Here is a 14,332-nt window from a genome sequence, read left to right on the forward strand (position 1 = left end):
TGTGAATGGGTGAATGTGGAAATAGTGTCAAAGCGCTTTGAGTACCTTGAAGGTAGAAAAGCGCTATAAAAGTATAACCCATTTATCATTTTGGTCATAAATCCATTCAGATAGAAGAGAAAAACAAACAAACCTGAATTCAATTTTTTTTTGTACCAATGATTGATACGAATGTTTTGAGTTAGGAGCTCCACATAAGTTGAGGTACCACTGTATTTTGTGATATTAGAGTAAAATACCATTTTATGTACATAATTAAAACACGCAGAGACACATGCTCCTTGTACAACCTTGACGGGGCAAATTATCAGCCAAGCATTCACATACAATAAGACATATTTGCCATTACATATTATCATTGACAGAGCAGGAAGGGGCTAGGAAAAATTTCAGTAAAATTCCATTCGAAGCACTCTGTCATCCATTATTTGACACGTGATACGCGCTGCTTCATGCAAAACGGACTCTACGCACAGTGCATGTTTTGCCTGTAGGGAGGGGCGGCCCTGGAAACAAGCTGTACACTGACTACTCTAGAGTGTAACCACATTTCATGTCAATATTGTCCCTTATATATGTACCGCAATAGAAACGGTTGCTGATATGAAGGGTATACTCGCTGGCTGGTTAGAAAGGATCTATTTTGCCGTTTAACGTTGCTAAATAGTCATGTTGCTTCACAGGAAGGAAGGAGTATGTGCTTATCTTTCACACGACAGTGCACGGGTTGAGTCGCCTGTTGGACAATTGCATCATGTGACTGACTGAATGGCAGTTATTTTTTCATTAGGAATCCAAGCTCCAAGTATGAGCAACTCAAAAAGCATGATGAAAAAAACAAAAAAAAACAACCCTCACCTTGTTTGTTCTGCTTCATCTTTCCTTTCTCCTCTGAATTCCTTGATAATTAGACTGACATAAATCTACTGTATATTGTGTGTGAATAAGGCGATGCTCATATAGGCACTAACCAGCTTGAGAGTCCCTCAGCTGAAGAACACAAGATCCTGTCCTTGTCCAAAAGCCTTCTTAAGCTGGTTAAAGGGTTGTGCTATCAGGCGTAGCAGAGAACTAACACCTTCAGACTAAAGGAGATTGAAGACAATCCTGCAGAGGATTTCCCATCAAGCTACCTTGCAGCAATCTTGTGTTCCTTGGTCATCTTATAATTGTACACATTCCCTATAAGACATTTTTAAACTACTTGCTGCTTTGAGATAATTGATGTCAACATTACAATGCAATCAATGCAGGGCCTCATGTTTAACAATTATGATCACAAGTCGCCATCTGCTGGACAAATCTATACTGCACGTTTGGAAGACAGCTGCTGCAAATGACTAGTTGGTTATTTAGTTTAAGTGCTTTGTGCAATATTCCTTGTTTGGTCCTACAAAATAAAAGGAAGCAGACCACTTTATATGTATGTGTCGTTTGCTCAGCAGTATTTTAAGAATACACACGTGATGGTTTTCTTTTATTCAGACAACCCAAATAAAAGGCACATAACATTGCGCAATGTTCATGTAATAATTGGACACTTTTTTTTTTTTTTTTGCTGAAATGCAGGAATGTTTGATCTTTCCACTAACCAGAAAGCTTGTTGCTAGTATATACAAAATTACCATTGTTAATGTTCTAATACAAAATGTTTTATTATAAAAAGTGTTATTTTATCTATCTTCACTACTGTATCCTCAGACCTAAAGTAGTGTTGTACAAAGTTATACATTCAAAAGTTTTCACATAAAAGGTCATGGAGTTTTCAATTTGCTTTAAAAATACAGAGTGTTCAATTCGACAGTTTATCACATTAATTGCTCAAATTTGGCAAATAAGCTATTTATAGTGTATCTACGTCATACAGTAAGAAAAATACACTATTTTGTTAAAAACAAAAAGTCATGCATATTGCATTTTTTTTCAGTGTAAACTGAAAGTCTCCAATAGTTGCACCACTGTCGAGACAACAAGGCATTCTTGAAAAATATGTCTTAACAGCTATAGTGTTTGAGCTCATGCAATGTCAGTCTCAATTTTGAAAATCTTTGCTGCCTGAGACTGATGTTTTTCTTTAAAAAAAATATCAAATGTACAGTAGGTATGCCATAACACAGCAAAGAATCATCTCAATGGACGGGTTATGCTTTAAAAACTATCATCATCCCTGATGGAAATAGGGCAGTGTGTACCAAAACTCTTCTTCATGCAACATCTGCTAATAACGATAAACTATAAGGACTGGAAAAATATCCGCCCAGTTCAACATTTCATTCATCAATTTGAGATGCTGACAAATCGCAGCTTGAAATGTGGAATATGGCAAACAAATAATTGAACCTGCTTGCGGTCTAAGATATTCCAGTGCGAACAATATCACTAACAACAACTACAAAAAAAACATGTTTACATAAGCCACTCAGTCGTGCACCTCAAATAAAAATAAATGGATTTGTCGTGGAAGGCTATAGAGAAGAATCTCCAAATGGAAGTAAACACTGGTGATTGTTACACCGATGACATTTTTTGTTCAGACAAAAACAATTCCTACGGTACCAAATGCTTTTCCAAAAGTAATACAAACGAAGCAATCCCAGAATGAACATGTGTAGTATATATTCCTCCGGAGATTTCCTGAGTGAGGCTTTTTGGGGCATTAGGATATAAAGTAAACAAAAAACATCTAGATAGGAGTGAGACGTCAACTAATACTGCTGCTCTTCACCTGTGTAAAACATGTGTTCAGTGCAAGACTCCATCCACTCCGACTACATTGGGGGAAACCAATAAAAGCTACCATAGAACATATAAACAAGCCTTCATGAGCCGAAAACAAATAGAAAAATACAAACATTTCATAGTCGAGGACAAAAAAGGTAAAAACCTAAAACATGAAAATACATTACTATGTCAAATGTACATGTTAGCTGTACCTCAAGAGTGTAGTAACTATCTGAGAAGCACATGGAAGCTGCTGTCCCTTTTTACTATGCTAATTTCCTACATTAAATATGGATTAGCAGGCTATAGTAAACAACGTAAGAGAGCAATCTATGGATGATGTTTCAGTTCATCCACCTGGTCTCCCCTGTTAGGATCAAAACAACCGCTTTACCTCACCTGGCCTGTCATGGCACACATCACAGTTTCAGCACTCCAAACAACTATGCTAAGTCCTAAACTTGTCCTCATTTAAGGTCGGTCCTACTTGGTTTCTACTCAAGTGTGGCGCCTCTCCAGTCATGTAAAATTTGACTCGAGAGCGCCCCCTGGCTGCACACCTCATGGACAACCGCATCACTCACTTGATGTAGAGGGGAAAAAAGTTCAGTAGGGTATGGAAAAAAAGAGCTGGGCTGAGTTTCGCCTTGTGGTTAAATGCTCCTTTTGCTTTTACCAATGCGGGGAAGACGGCAGGACTTGGGACAGGAAAGGCATGCTGTCTACTGGTCTCATGGCAATATTGAGCGGGCCGGCAATATTCATCGCCATGGGGGTGGTTATTGCGACCGAGTGGGCGATATTCATGGGCGCGGAGGAGGGGATGTTGACTGAGGCGATGTTGACGGGCCCGGTGATGGTGACCGGGTGCTGGAGGCTGACCGGTGACGTGATGTTAACCGTGTTGGTGCTGATGTTCATCTGCGCCGCTATGGTGACGTGGTGGTTGTTGGCATTGCCGCGGTTCATCGCCAAGGAGATGGGAGCTGAAATGCTCACGGGGGTAGCGGAGGCCGAGTTGCAGACCTCGTTGCCGTCTGGAGAGGAAGAAGGAAGAGTCGTTAAATATTTGCTTTGCTACAGACCAACAGTGTATGGGTTGAACAATCAAGAATTCTAACAAAATCGAAGAAGAAACTGCAACTCTAAAGTGATACAAATGTCATTGCAAGATGGTCAGAACTCAACTGGACGGGTTAAATAAAGCGTAGAAAAATACTTAAGGATATTATAAACGGCCTCTACATGACACAAATGATAAGCAGCCCAACTAAAATTACACATTCCTCCCGAACCTTGCTGGATTTGGTATTTACTAATAAACCTGATCGCATAAAAAAACGTACAATTTAGTAACAGGTTGATCAGACCATAACATCACACTGATAACACGGAAGTTGTCAAGATTTAGGCATCACAGCCAAAAAGGTATACAAAAGTGCTTGCGCTATATCTCTAAAAAAGACCAACACTTACGAGAGAACAAACTTAAAACTGTTCCATTGGAGAAGCACCGAACATGCCTGTGATGACTTAATGACAAAAATCAAATAGATTATCTGTATATACACTAAAACAAAACTCCGAAAGAAAAGTGCTAAAATAAAAATACCTTGGATTAATGAAACAATTTGGACTCTAATGATTATCTGTATATACACTAAAACAAAACTCAGAAAGAAAAGTGCTAAAATAAAAATACCTTGGATTAATGAAACAATTTGGACTCTAATGAAAAATCGTGACTCAGCTGTCAAAAAGCTATTAAAACAGGTCTAAATACGGATCGTATGATTTTTAAGTGAGGAACAAAGTTACAACGCTGCTGCGGAAGGCTAGGGCTGACTTTCACTTAGAATTAATCAAAGCTGCAAAAGGGAACATTAGACAGTTATGGAAAAGTATTGACAAACTCACTGGAAGAGAGCAAACAAAAAAACACTGTAACATTAAATTTCGATGGCATTACTGTCTCAGACAGTCTGGACATAAGTAATCATTTTAATGAACATTTCATCCAGTCTGTACAAACTCTGAATAAAAACTTCCCTCAAAATCAGTGTAAAGAATTGCCATTTATTCAGGATGGACTAAGTTTAGATTTAATAAATGAAACAAAGGTAAACAAAATCCTCTCCACATTATCAAGCTCACGATCTAGAGATATATACGGTTTGGACACTTTCTTCCTAAAAAAGTATTAAGATAGTCTTACTGCTCCTATAACAACATTGATAAATCAATCAATAACAGAAAACACTTTCCCTACCACGTTGAAAACTGTCACTATCATCCCAATCCATAAAGCAGGAAATTAACTAGACATCAACAACTACAGACCAATTAGCCTTCTCCCGGTTACATCCAAAGCAATAGAAAAAGTGACCATTGAGCAACTCACAGAACATCTGGACTATGAAGGTCCTCCTACATCCCATGCAGTTTGGGTTTCGGGCAAATCACTCGACCGAAACTGCATGTTGCCTTCTACTAGAAACAATAAAACAAAACCTTGACAATGGAGGTGTAGTTGGAGCAATATTCTTAGACCTCCGCAAGGCATTCGATACAGTTACCCCACGTTACTTACAAAATTAACAACTTTTAAACACACACTTCTGACAAGCTTCTGGTTGAATTTTTGACCACTCCTCTTGACAAAATTGGTGCAGTTCAGCTAAATTTGTTGGTTTTCTGACATGGACTTGTTTCTTCAGCATTGTCCACATGTTTAAGTCAGGACTTTGGGAAGGCCATTCTAAAACCTTAATTCTAGCCTGATTTAGCCATTCCTTTACCACTTTTGACGTGTGTGTGGGGTCATTGTCCTGTTGGAACACCCAACTGCGCCCAAGACCCAACCTACGGGCTGATGATTTTAGGTTGTCCTGAAGAATTTAGAGGTAATCCTCCATTTTCATTGTCCCATTTACTCTCTGTAAAGCACCAGTTCCATTGGCAGCAAAACAGGCCCAGAACATAATACTACCACCACCATGTTTGACGGTAGGCAAGGTGTTTTTTTGTTTTTGTTTCATCCGACATCACATGGACAAAAGGTAAGACCTTCTGGAAGAAAGTTCTGTGGTCAGATGAAACACAAATTGAGCCGTTTGACCACAATACCCAGCAATATGTTTGGAGGAGAAAAGGTGACGCCTTTAATCCAAGGAACACCATTCCTACTGTCAAGCATGGTGGTGGTAGTATTATGCTCTGGGCCTGTTTTGCTGCCAATGGAACTGGTGCTTTACAGAGAGTAAATGGGACAATGAAAGAGGAGGATTACCTCCAAATTCTTCAGGACAACCTAAAATCATCTGCCCGTAGGTTGGGTCTGGGCGCAGTTGGGTGTTCTAACAGGACAATGACCCCAAACACACGTCAAAAGTGGTAAAGGAATGGCTAAATCAGGCTAGAATTAAGGTTTTAGACTGGCTTTCCAAAGTCCTGACTTAAATGTGTTGACAATGCTGAAGAAACAAGTCCATGTCAGAAAACCAACAAATTTAGCTGAACTGCACCAATTTTGTAAAGAGGAGTGGTCAAAAATTCAACCAGAAGCTTGTGGATGGCTACAAAAAAAAAGCCCCTTAATGCAGTGAAACTTGCCAAGGGACATGTAACCAAATATTAACATTGCTGTATGTATACATTTGACTCAGCAGATTTGGTCACATTTTCAACAGACCCATAATAAATTCATAAATGAACCAAACTTTATGAATGTATTTTGTGACCAACAAGTATGTGCTCCAATCACTCTATCACAAAAAAATAAGAGTTGTAGAAATTATTGGAAACTCAAGACAGCCATGACATTATGTTCTTTACAAGTGTATGTAAACTTTTGACCACGACTGTATCTGTCTTTGAGTTTAATGTCTCTGTGCTTTGTCCCTTCAAATAAAGACTAAACTAAACCAAACTAAACTCCAGAAGCCTGTTTTGCAGTACTTATTCCCAATGCCATCACCAAAAGTCAAGGTTGAAAAATGTGATGTAAGAATAGAACCAAAAATACAACTTTGCAAAGTTGGAAAGTAGTACATAGAGGATGGAGCTCTGCTTTAAAGCGGGGCGACCCCACCTTTCTAATAGTGATAAATAAAGTACCGGTAACAATGTTTTACACTTATTTGACAGGTACCTAGTTAATAAATGATAGCTAAATGTCATCCATCTGGGACAAAAATACAAGGGAGATTAACAGCATTCCATTATAAAATACAGTGGTACCTCAGCTTAAGAGTGCCCCAATTTAAGAGTGTTTTGATGTAAAAGCTGTCTCTCGGCTTATTGTTATGCGTTAAGTTGCAAGCAAAAGTTTGAGTAACAAGCATCCCCGCAATTAGTTGGCAAAGTGACTGTCACAGTGAACACTGTAAAATCTGACCAAAACATCTGATCTTACTTGGTAGTAGGGATGTGTAACGATAAAGGGTATTAATGATAACCATAGTAAAACTCTCGGTTAGTATTACCGTTTGGAATTAAAATTATCGAAAAACCATGATAACTGCACTTTGATAAACTCACGGACTGGCACTAGCTCTCTATCTTAAATGTAAACAAGAGTCTTAACGCCTTTCCCCATTAAGCAAAGACATACCCCAATTTACACTTACATAAACACTTACATAAATTGTGTACATTGAACCTATAAGCTGTTCTCTCTTAGAACAGAGTAATGGATAAACACTCTAAAGGAATATGACACACAGGTGTTTTATAGTGCGCTCAAGGACCGCTGAACAGAATACGACACTTCAATGCCCACCAGAACACTCATCAGGGAAGCAAAATAAATAAAACATGCAAAATAGAGGGCTTTCTAAGAGTATGTCTATTAATTTGTGTTATTTAAAGAAATCAAAAGATTTCAGTGAGTGTTTAAGTACTTTTTTGAGCACATGCCGCGATAACAATAACAACTGAACATTTTGGTCACAATAACCGCGATATAAAACTTTCATATTGTTAAATCCCTACTCACTAGCATTAGGTTATAGCTAGAGATGGACATAACTTTGTTTTTCCAACCATGGGAAAGAAGAAAGTGAGTGTGAAGGACAGTGCTGACAAAAGGAAGTGGATGATATACATTAAATTAAATAAATAAATTATTTTAAAAAATGACAGTGTGTGTAGCCAACTTGGCAGAGGAATTTGAGTGCTATCACTGCTAGTCTGCACTATTCTGAAGCAGAATAAGTCAAACGTCAGCCAAGGATGATAAAACAATATTTAAATGTCAGACATTTATTTATGAAAATATTGAGAGGCTGCTGATGGGGTGTTGGAAGGAGTTACCGCAGAAGACCACTCTCTAAGGTAAAAGTTGTACATTAGTATTACATTACTTCATAGTAACAATTTTTTCAGAGCCATTAATCACAAAGGGCTTTACAGACCACCGTGATATCCACACATCCAACTATTGTAGATGTTTGTAGAACAATATTTATGGTCTAAAAGTTTGTTTTTCTTTTTAAAAGGCATGTTACATGTGGGACGGTATAGCTCGGTTGGTAGAGCGGCCGTGCCAGCAACTTGAGGGTTGCAGGTTCGATCCCCGCTTCCGCCATCCTAGTCACTGCCGTTGTGTCCTTGGGCAAGACACTTTACCCACCTGCTCCCAGTGCCACCCACACTGGTTTAAATGTAACTTAGATATTGGGTTTCACAATGTAAAGCGCTTTGAGTCACTTGAGAAAAAGCGCTATATAAATGTAATTTACTTCACTTCACTTCACAACTGAGCTCTTTTGGGGGGACCATGCACCAATTCAACTGATTTTACTTCATTTAAATGGATTACGTTGATTTGAGATACATGTGTTTGTCTTAACAGTTGTCAGAGCCAATGAAGCTCATAAATTGAGGTACTACTGTACATTACACTTGAGGATCCAACATAGTAAATTGCGGAAAGGCTAGAATAAACAGCTAAAGATCATCATGTGGAGCAGGGATTCTCTAGTGGTTCTGTTAATGAGAGATCATCACGTGTGCTGGGGGAAATTATTCCGTTTCACTCAATTGGTCAGAAAAGTAATACTTATTTACTACAAGTAATGTATCTCTGTTTATTTATGCTAGCAACATGTAGTGACAGGCAGGACAATTAAACACTCTTTCATTTGATGGCAGAAGGTACATAATTAACATATGTGACACCTGATGTATTCATGCAAGCTTTGTTTGGTGATATGCTGTGAAAAAGTGAAGGCCAATCTTGATCATTGCTGAAATATAAACCATGTGACTTGAGCAACGGCTATTTAGGGAATAAGATGACATTTGTCAACTGCACGTCAGACTACTGTCCAGATAGGACCACAAATACTGTACCTTTGTTACAAGAGTTAAAGTTGGTTTGTCCGTGAGTCTTCAGATGGCTGGTGATGTAGGCAGCACTCAGCATCTTCCCACAGATGCTGCAGGTCACCTTGCCCTCGTGTCTGATCATGTGAGAACGCAGTCGGTCTTTGGTGGCAAAAGCAGAGGTACAAGCCTGCAGGCACACACACAAACGCACACACAGAAAAGGTTAAGTGAGTGTAATCACAATAATGAGGTCGTCTGTCAGGTGGACACAGGTATATGGGCTCTTACCGTCACTTGACATTTGAACGGCCGTTCAGAAGAATGAACATGCTTTACGTGGCAACTCAAGTGGTCTGGTCTGCAAAAACAACAAATAAGAATCATTTTCAAAACAGATTTGTCACTGGTCAAGAGGCGGGTCATTGAGACTCTGCAAATACACATGCTCTAAAATGCTAAGGCCAACTGCACCTGAACACATATTTCAAAACTATACATTTTCCCGACTGCGTTGGTAAAAAATATGTCCATTTAGAAGATTATAAAAAAGTTTAAATCACTGTCCACATAAAAATACATTTACCGGCTGTCCTGTTTATTTTTCACAAAGCCTGAAAAAGCTAAGCTGACTTGGCCGTGCATTCTAAAGCCTCTGGTTATCAATATATCGAAGTATTGGATGTACAAAGATGTGCATATTATCTTTAAAATCAGTACACATATAATTAAACGAAGTCAAGAAAGCACCATTACTTTTTTAGCACACCTCAAATGTTAAGGCACACGCACGCTTGTCTACAATGAAGAGGAGGGAAAAAAAGTCATATTTCTCCCAGGGTGCTATTGAAGTCTAAAAACAAGAGATAGTTTTGCTCATATCTTACAAAAACACTGGTCGGGGTTTTCTAAAAGCTCAGTTTTAAGAAAAACATACTACATTTACATGTGGATGAGAGGTCAAAAACAAATTAAAAATGTGTTTTTCAAATATCAATATTTGTGTGGACCAAGCCTAAGTAGCAAAGACAGAAACAACCCATTGTTGCACTTAATTTTTTTGTATTTTTATTTTACTTAATCATGTTCATGCTAAAATTGCTCACATACTGATGTGGTGTACTTGCATGATAATGAGGGGCTCTGCCCATTCCTTAAAAGTTGAGCCAGTGGCAGTTGATTCTCTATGACCAATCATGCGTGATTTAGTTTGGCCTACTTTCAAGAAGCACCACACTGAGATGGTAAAGCATTATATTGTACACTTGTTTACTCTCAATAAAGTGGCAGTTGACAGACACAATTCAAAGCTTCATTTTTTTTCTTACATAAACATATCGAGAATAATAATGTCGTGCGAGTTTAGATGGCGGTTTTCTGTAAATGTCCCGTGCTAAATTTGCACAGCATCTCTCTCAAGATTAAGAGGAAAATGTAAGCCAACTTCATTAATACTGCAGCGCAGCTGGAAAGTTGTACGTCGAACAAAAACAAAGCATATTTATTACTGAATGACCTTCAAGAATAAATTGCGCTTTTGTCAATGAACACTGAAAAACTTTTGTTGTTTGAACTTAAATAAAAACATGAAGGTGATTAGCATTATTGTCTTATGGCTTTCTTGTCTTATTCTAAACTGAGTTTGTGTATGAACACTTTGGAATGCTTGTGCTGTCATGCATATATTGCTTCAAAAATATATAAACCCACGAAAGACGGTGGGTTTATATGTCTGTCCATTGTTTAATTAAAGTGATGTTCACTTTTCAGTTCTTTGCCTGCAGACCTTTAACAGTGAATCCCAGTGTTCATAAAACTCAGTTTGGCGTGGATCCACCACTGACAGCTGGATATTTCTGGTGACGCTGAGAGCTGCATCATGTTAGCGGGGAGACTAAAAGCGACCATGTTGGCTCCCGCTTCCAAACCGGAAAGCTCCATTCGTCTGGAATTTGCTTGATTACTTATACATACAAATGAGGAGTCATGTGGAAGTTTTTCAGTGGTGCTAGGAAGCAGATATTTCTGCCACATTCAGTGGGACGGATACAAGTGAGTCTAGACAGTGCATGGCAACAAATCGAACTAAGTGGTAGTGACTCAGTGGCCTTTTCTCCACTGCCCATTTTGGCTTTCCAGAATGCAGATGAATGCCTTGCCCACGTCACTGGGCTGGAAGCATGCCTGAAGCAAGTGGATTTCATAGCAGGGTGTTACTGTAACCGTGTATCACAGGCTAACGCCATGGTATGATCAATATTCCTTTCTTACTAGAAGAACCGTGACTATGTGAAGAGACTCGGGCTGTCTCCATGGTCAGAGGGCGGCCATAGCACATCAAGCTCTGAAACAGTGATTCTATGCAATACAAAACCTTACCCCCACAAATGTTTGTGTAATGTTTGTCTGGTCATTACAAAACTTGTAATCTCATGGCAAATTCCAAGTGATCCAGATGTTAATATTAACCCAGGATGCTTAACGATTAATTTGATTAGAAAAAAAAGCTTTGATTTATATTGTCTTGTTTCAAATAATTTTTTAATGAGTGTAACTAATAAAAATTTATAAAATGCCCGAAAGGAGCCCAGAGCTTTAAATACACAGACATTGTTTTTTTGCATGGCAGCTGCAATTGAGCGCACATGAGGGCAGTGTTGTGTGAGTGATTTGTATGGCAGCGAACAGCGTAGGGTTTCTACTATTATTAATAAACACACAAGTGCAGCTGGGATAGGCTGCAGCACCCCCGCGACCCCAAGAGGGACAAGTGGTAGAAAATGGATGGATGGATGTTAAAAGTGCAATTTCAATGTCGATGATAGACCTGGGAGATATATCGATTTTATGGATGAATTCCAGTTTTTTGGAAAAAAAAACTTGATGTTTTTTCTACTCTGCTTGGACATACTTTTTGCCCCAAGAGCTATCATAGCTTCCACTCTTCTCCTTATTTCCTTAGCAGAGATTCACACACCTAGCAAAACATGGCTTATTCCAACTCTAACAAGAGCGAGACATTTGTTCCAAAGAAAAAACAAGCATTGTCAGTAGTTTAGATTCGCAGCAACAGGCGTGGAGCAAATTATTGCACACTGCAAAAAAGGGAGCAGTACAACACACTAATTCCAGCATCTAAAACAGAAGCAACCAACTAACTGCGGGAAATACAACTCTTTACGAGGCGGACAAGACCGCAACAACAAACAAAATGAGACTGTCGCTAAAAAGCAGCTTACTGTGGTGGAATCATTTACACAGGGTATGTATGATGATACCTTGTATGATAAGAAAGAAGCACAATTGAAAACATTCACTACAGCAGTCGCTCTGCACATCACCATTGTGGCGCATGGATAATGAAAAAGCCTGTGATTATCTACTTACTGAAACTGTACTACTCGACGTTTTACTTGGTTATTTATTTGCATACAATGTATTGTAAATTCTGAAATATAAGCTGCTACTTTTTCTCCTAGACTTTGAACCGTGTGGCCTGTAAGACAGTGCGGCTAATTTATGGATTTTTCACCTTAAAATTTAGTGGGTGCACTCAATAGTCAGAAAAAATGCGGTATGATACTCCATTTTTATTTACAGAAGTATTTTATCCCAGACAAAAGTTTTAAGTTCTCACTTAGTTAATCTCAATGTTTGAGACGACTTGTTTTGCATGGAATGTGCAACGCTATCTTTTTTTTAACAGAACTAATTTCTTCAAGACAGAAGTATTGCTTTCTAGAGAAAGCTCTTAATTTAATTAAAAAATGATTCCATAAAAAGTAAAATTTATATCTGGTCTAAAAAGAACATTATACAATTTAGAATTTTGCTTAGAGTAAGTGTTGTGATGCAGTGTATACAGTGTCATTTCACACTACTAGTTTCAGATAAAAGAAAACTTGTTTTAACAAAACGGGAAAAAAAGTAAATCAAATTGTTGGTAAAAAAAATCGGAGACTTTATTTTTCGGCCATATAGCCCAGGCTTTGTTGATGATTTGCATTTATAAGAAAAAAATAATGATGTTATGGCAAGCAGAACAATCTTTGGTTCTACTTTTTGTCCCCTATATATGCATTGAGGCTATAATGTGTGTTTTAGGCCTGGGCAATATATCGATACATTTGAGTTTTTTTGTTGCAGACCATTTAAAAATTAAAAATAAAAAATAAAATGTTTCCTCTTGTTCTGGCATACGTTTTGCCCCCATGAGCTTCCGTTTCCTTCGCCCGCCCCGCCGCCTTACTTCCTTAGCCTAGATTCAAAATGTGGCTAATAAACGCTAACAGCGAAATGTTTGTGCCAAAGAAAAGAAAAGTGTTGTCAGTACTTTGGTTTGCAGCTTTAGGCGTGTAACAAATGACTGCATGGTGTAAAGTTTATTTAAAAAAGCGGCAGCATGAACTTATTTCAGCAACTGAAACCAAAGCCTCCAGCCGAATGTGGGAAATGCAACCGAACAAGACCGCAACAACAACAAAAACTCTGATTAAAACGCATCTTACTATGATGAAATAATTTACACCAGGTATCCATGTATGATAAGAAAGAAGCAAAATGCACAGAATGATCACTAAAGCAGTCTCTCTGCACACCACCAAGATGTGTGAATGAAAAAGCCTGCCTTTATCCACTTACTAAAACTAGTAGCTAGTCTTCTCAAAGTTGTATTTGATTATTCATTTGCATACAGTGTATAATAATACTACATTTTTATTTAACGAAGTATTTTATTCAAGACAGAAATGTTAAGTTTTCACATTATTAATCTCAATGTTTGAGATTATTATTTATTTGCATGCAATGTGCAATGCTACATTTTTGTTAACAGAAGTATTTTATTCACAGAAGTATTGCTTACAAAGGAAACTCTTGATTTAGTTATTTGAAAATGATTCCATAAAAAGTACAAATTCACATCTCGTCTAAAAAGAACAACTTTATTCAAATTAGAATTTGCCCAGAGTAGCATGCAGTGTAATTTCAAACTACTAGTTTGGATTAAAAAAAAACAAGTTTTGAATTTTTTCTGTCATTTATATTCAATGGTTTCTTTAAAAATAGGGGGATGAAATTTGGAAAAAAAATCATAAATCGAAATTTTGTGTGAAAATACCTCAGATTTTTTTTTTTTTTACGTCATATCGCCCAGGCCTAGTGTGTTTTATTCGATTAATCGAACAAATTGATCGATTACTAGGTGCAGCCCTACTAGGATGTAAAAGCTTTAAAAATTTACTTTCGGAACCAACTTTGCTTTTGTTTCTTTCTGAAACTACCC

At 37.9% G+C, this 14,332-nt stretch overlaps 1 protein-coding gene across 1 annotated transcript in view; it reads right to left on the bottom strand.

Moving 5' to 3' along the window:
- Nucleotides 1–1,464: 1,464 nt before the first annotated feature.
- Nucleotides 1,465–14,332, bottom strand: part of LOC133650611 (vascular endothelial zinc finger 1-like) — a 58,010-nt gene continuing 45,142 nt past the window's right edge. Inside the window, exons 3-5 of the mRNA XM_062048066.1 lie at nt 9,340–9,409; nt 9,076–9,238; nt 1,465–3,758 (exon numbers count right to left, since the gene is read on the bottom strand). Of these exons, the coding sequence (XP_061904050.1) occupies nt 3,394–3,758; nt 9,076–9,238; nt 9,340–9,409 (598 nt within the window). The 3' untranslated portion in view covers nt 1,465–3,393. The remainder of the gene's footprint in view (nt 3,759–9,075; nt 9,239–9,339; nt 9,410–14,332) is intronic.

This window comes from Entelurus aequoreus, linkage group LG05 (assembly GCF_033978785.1).
Source record: "Entelurus aequoreus isolate RoL-2023_Sb linkage group LG05, RoL_Eaeq_v1.1, whole genome shotgun sequence".
Taxonomy (NCBI): domain Eukaryota; kingdom Metazoa; phylum Chordata; class Actinopteri; order Syngnathiformes; family Syngnathidae; genus Entelurus; species Entelurus aequoreus.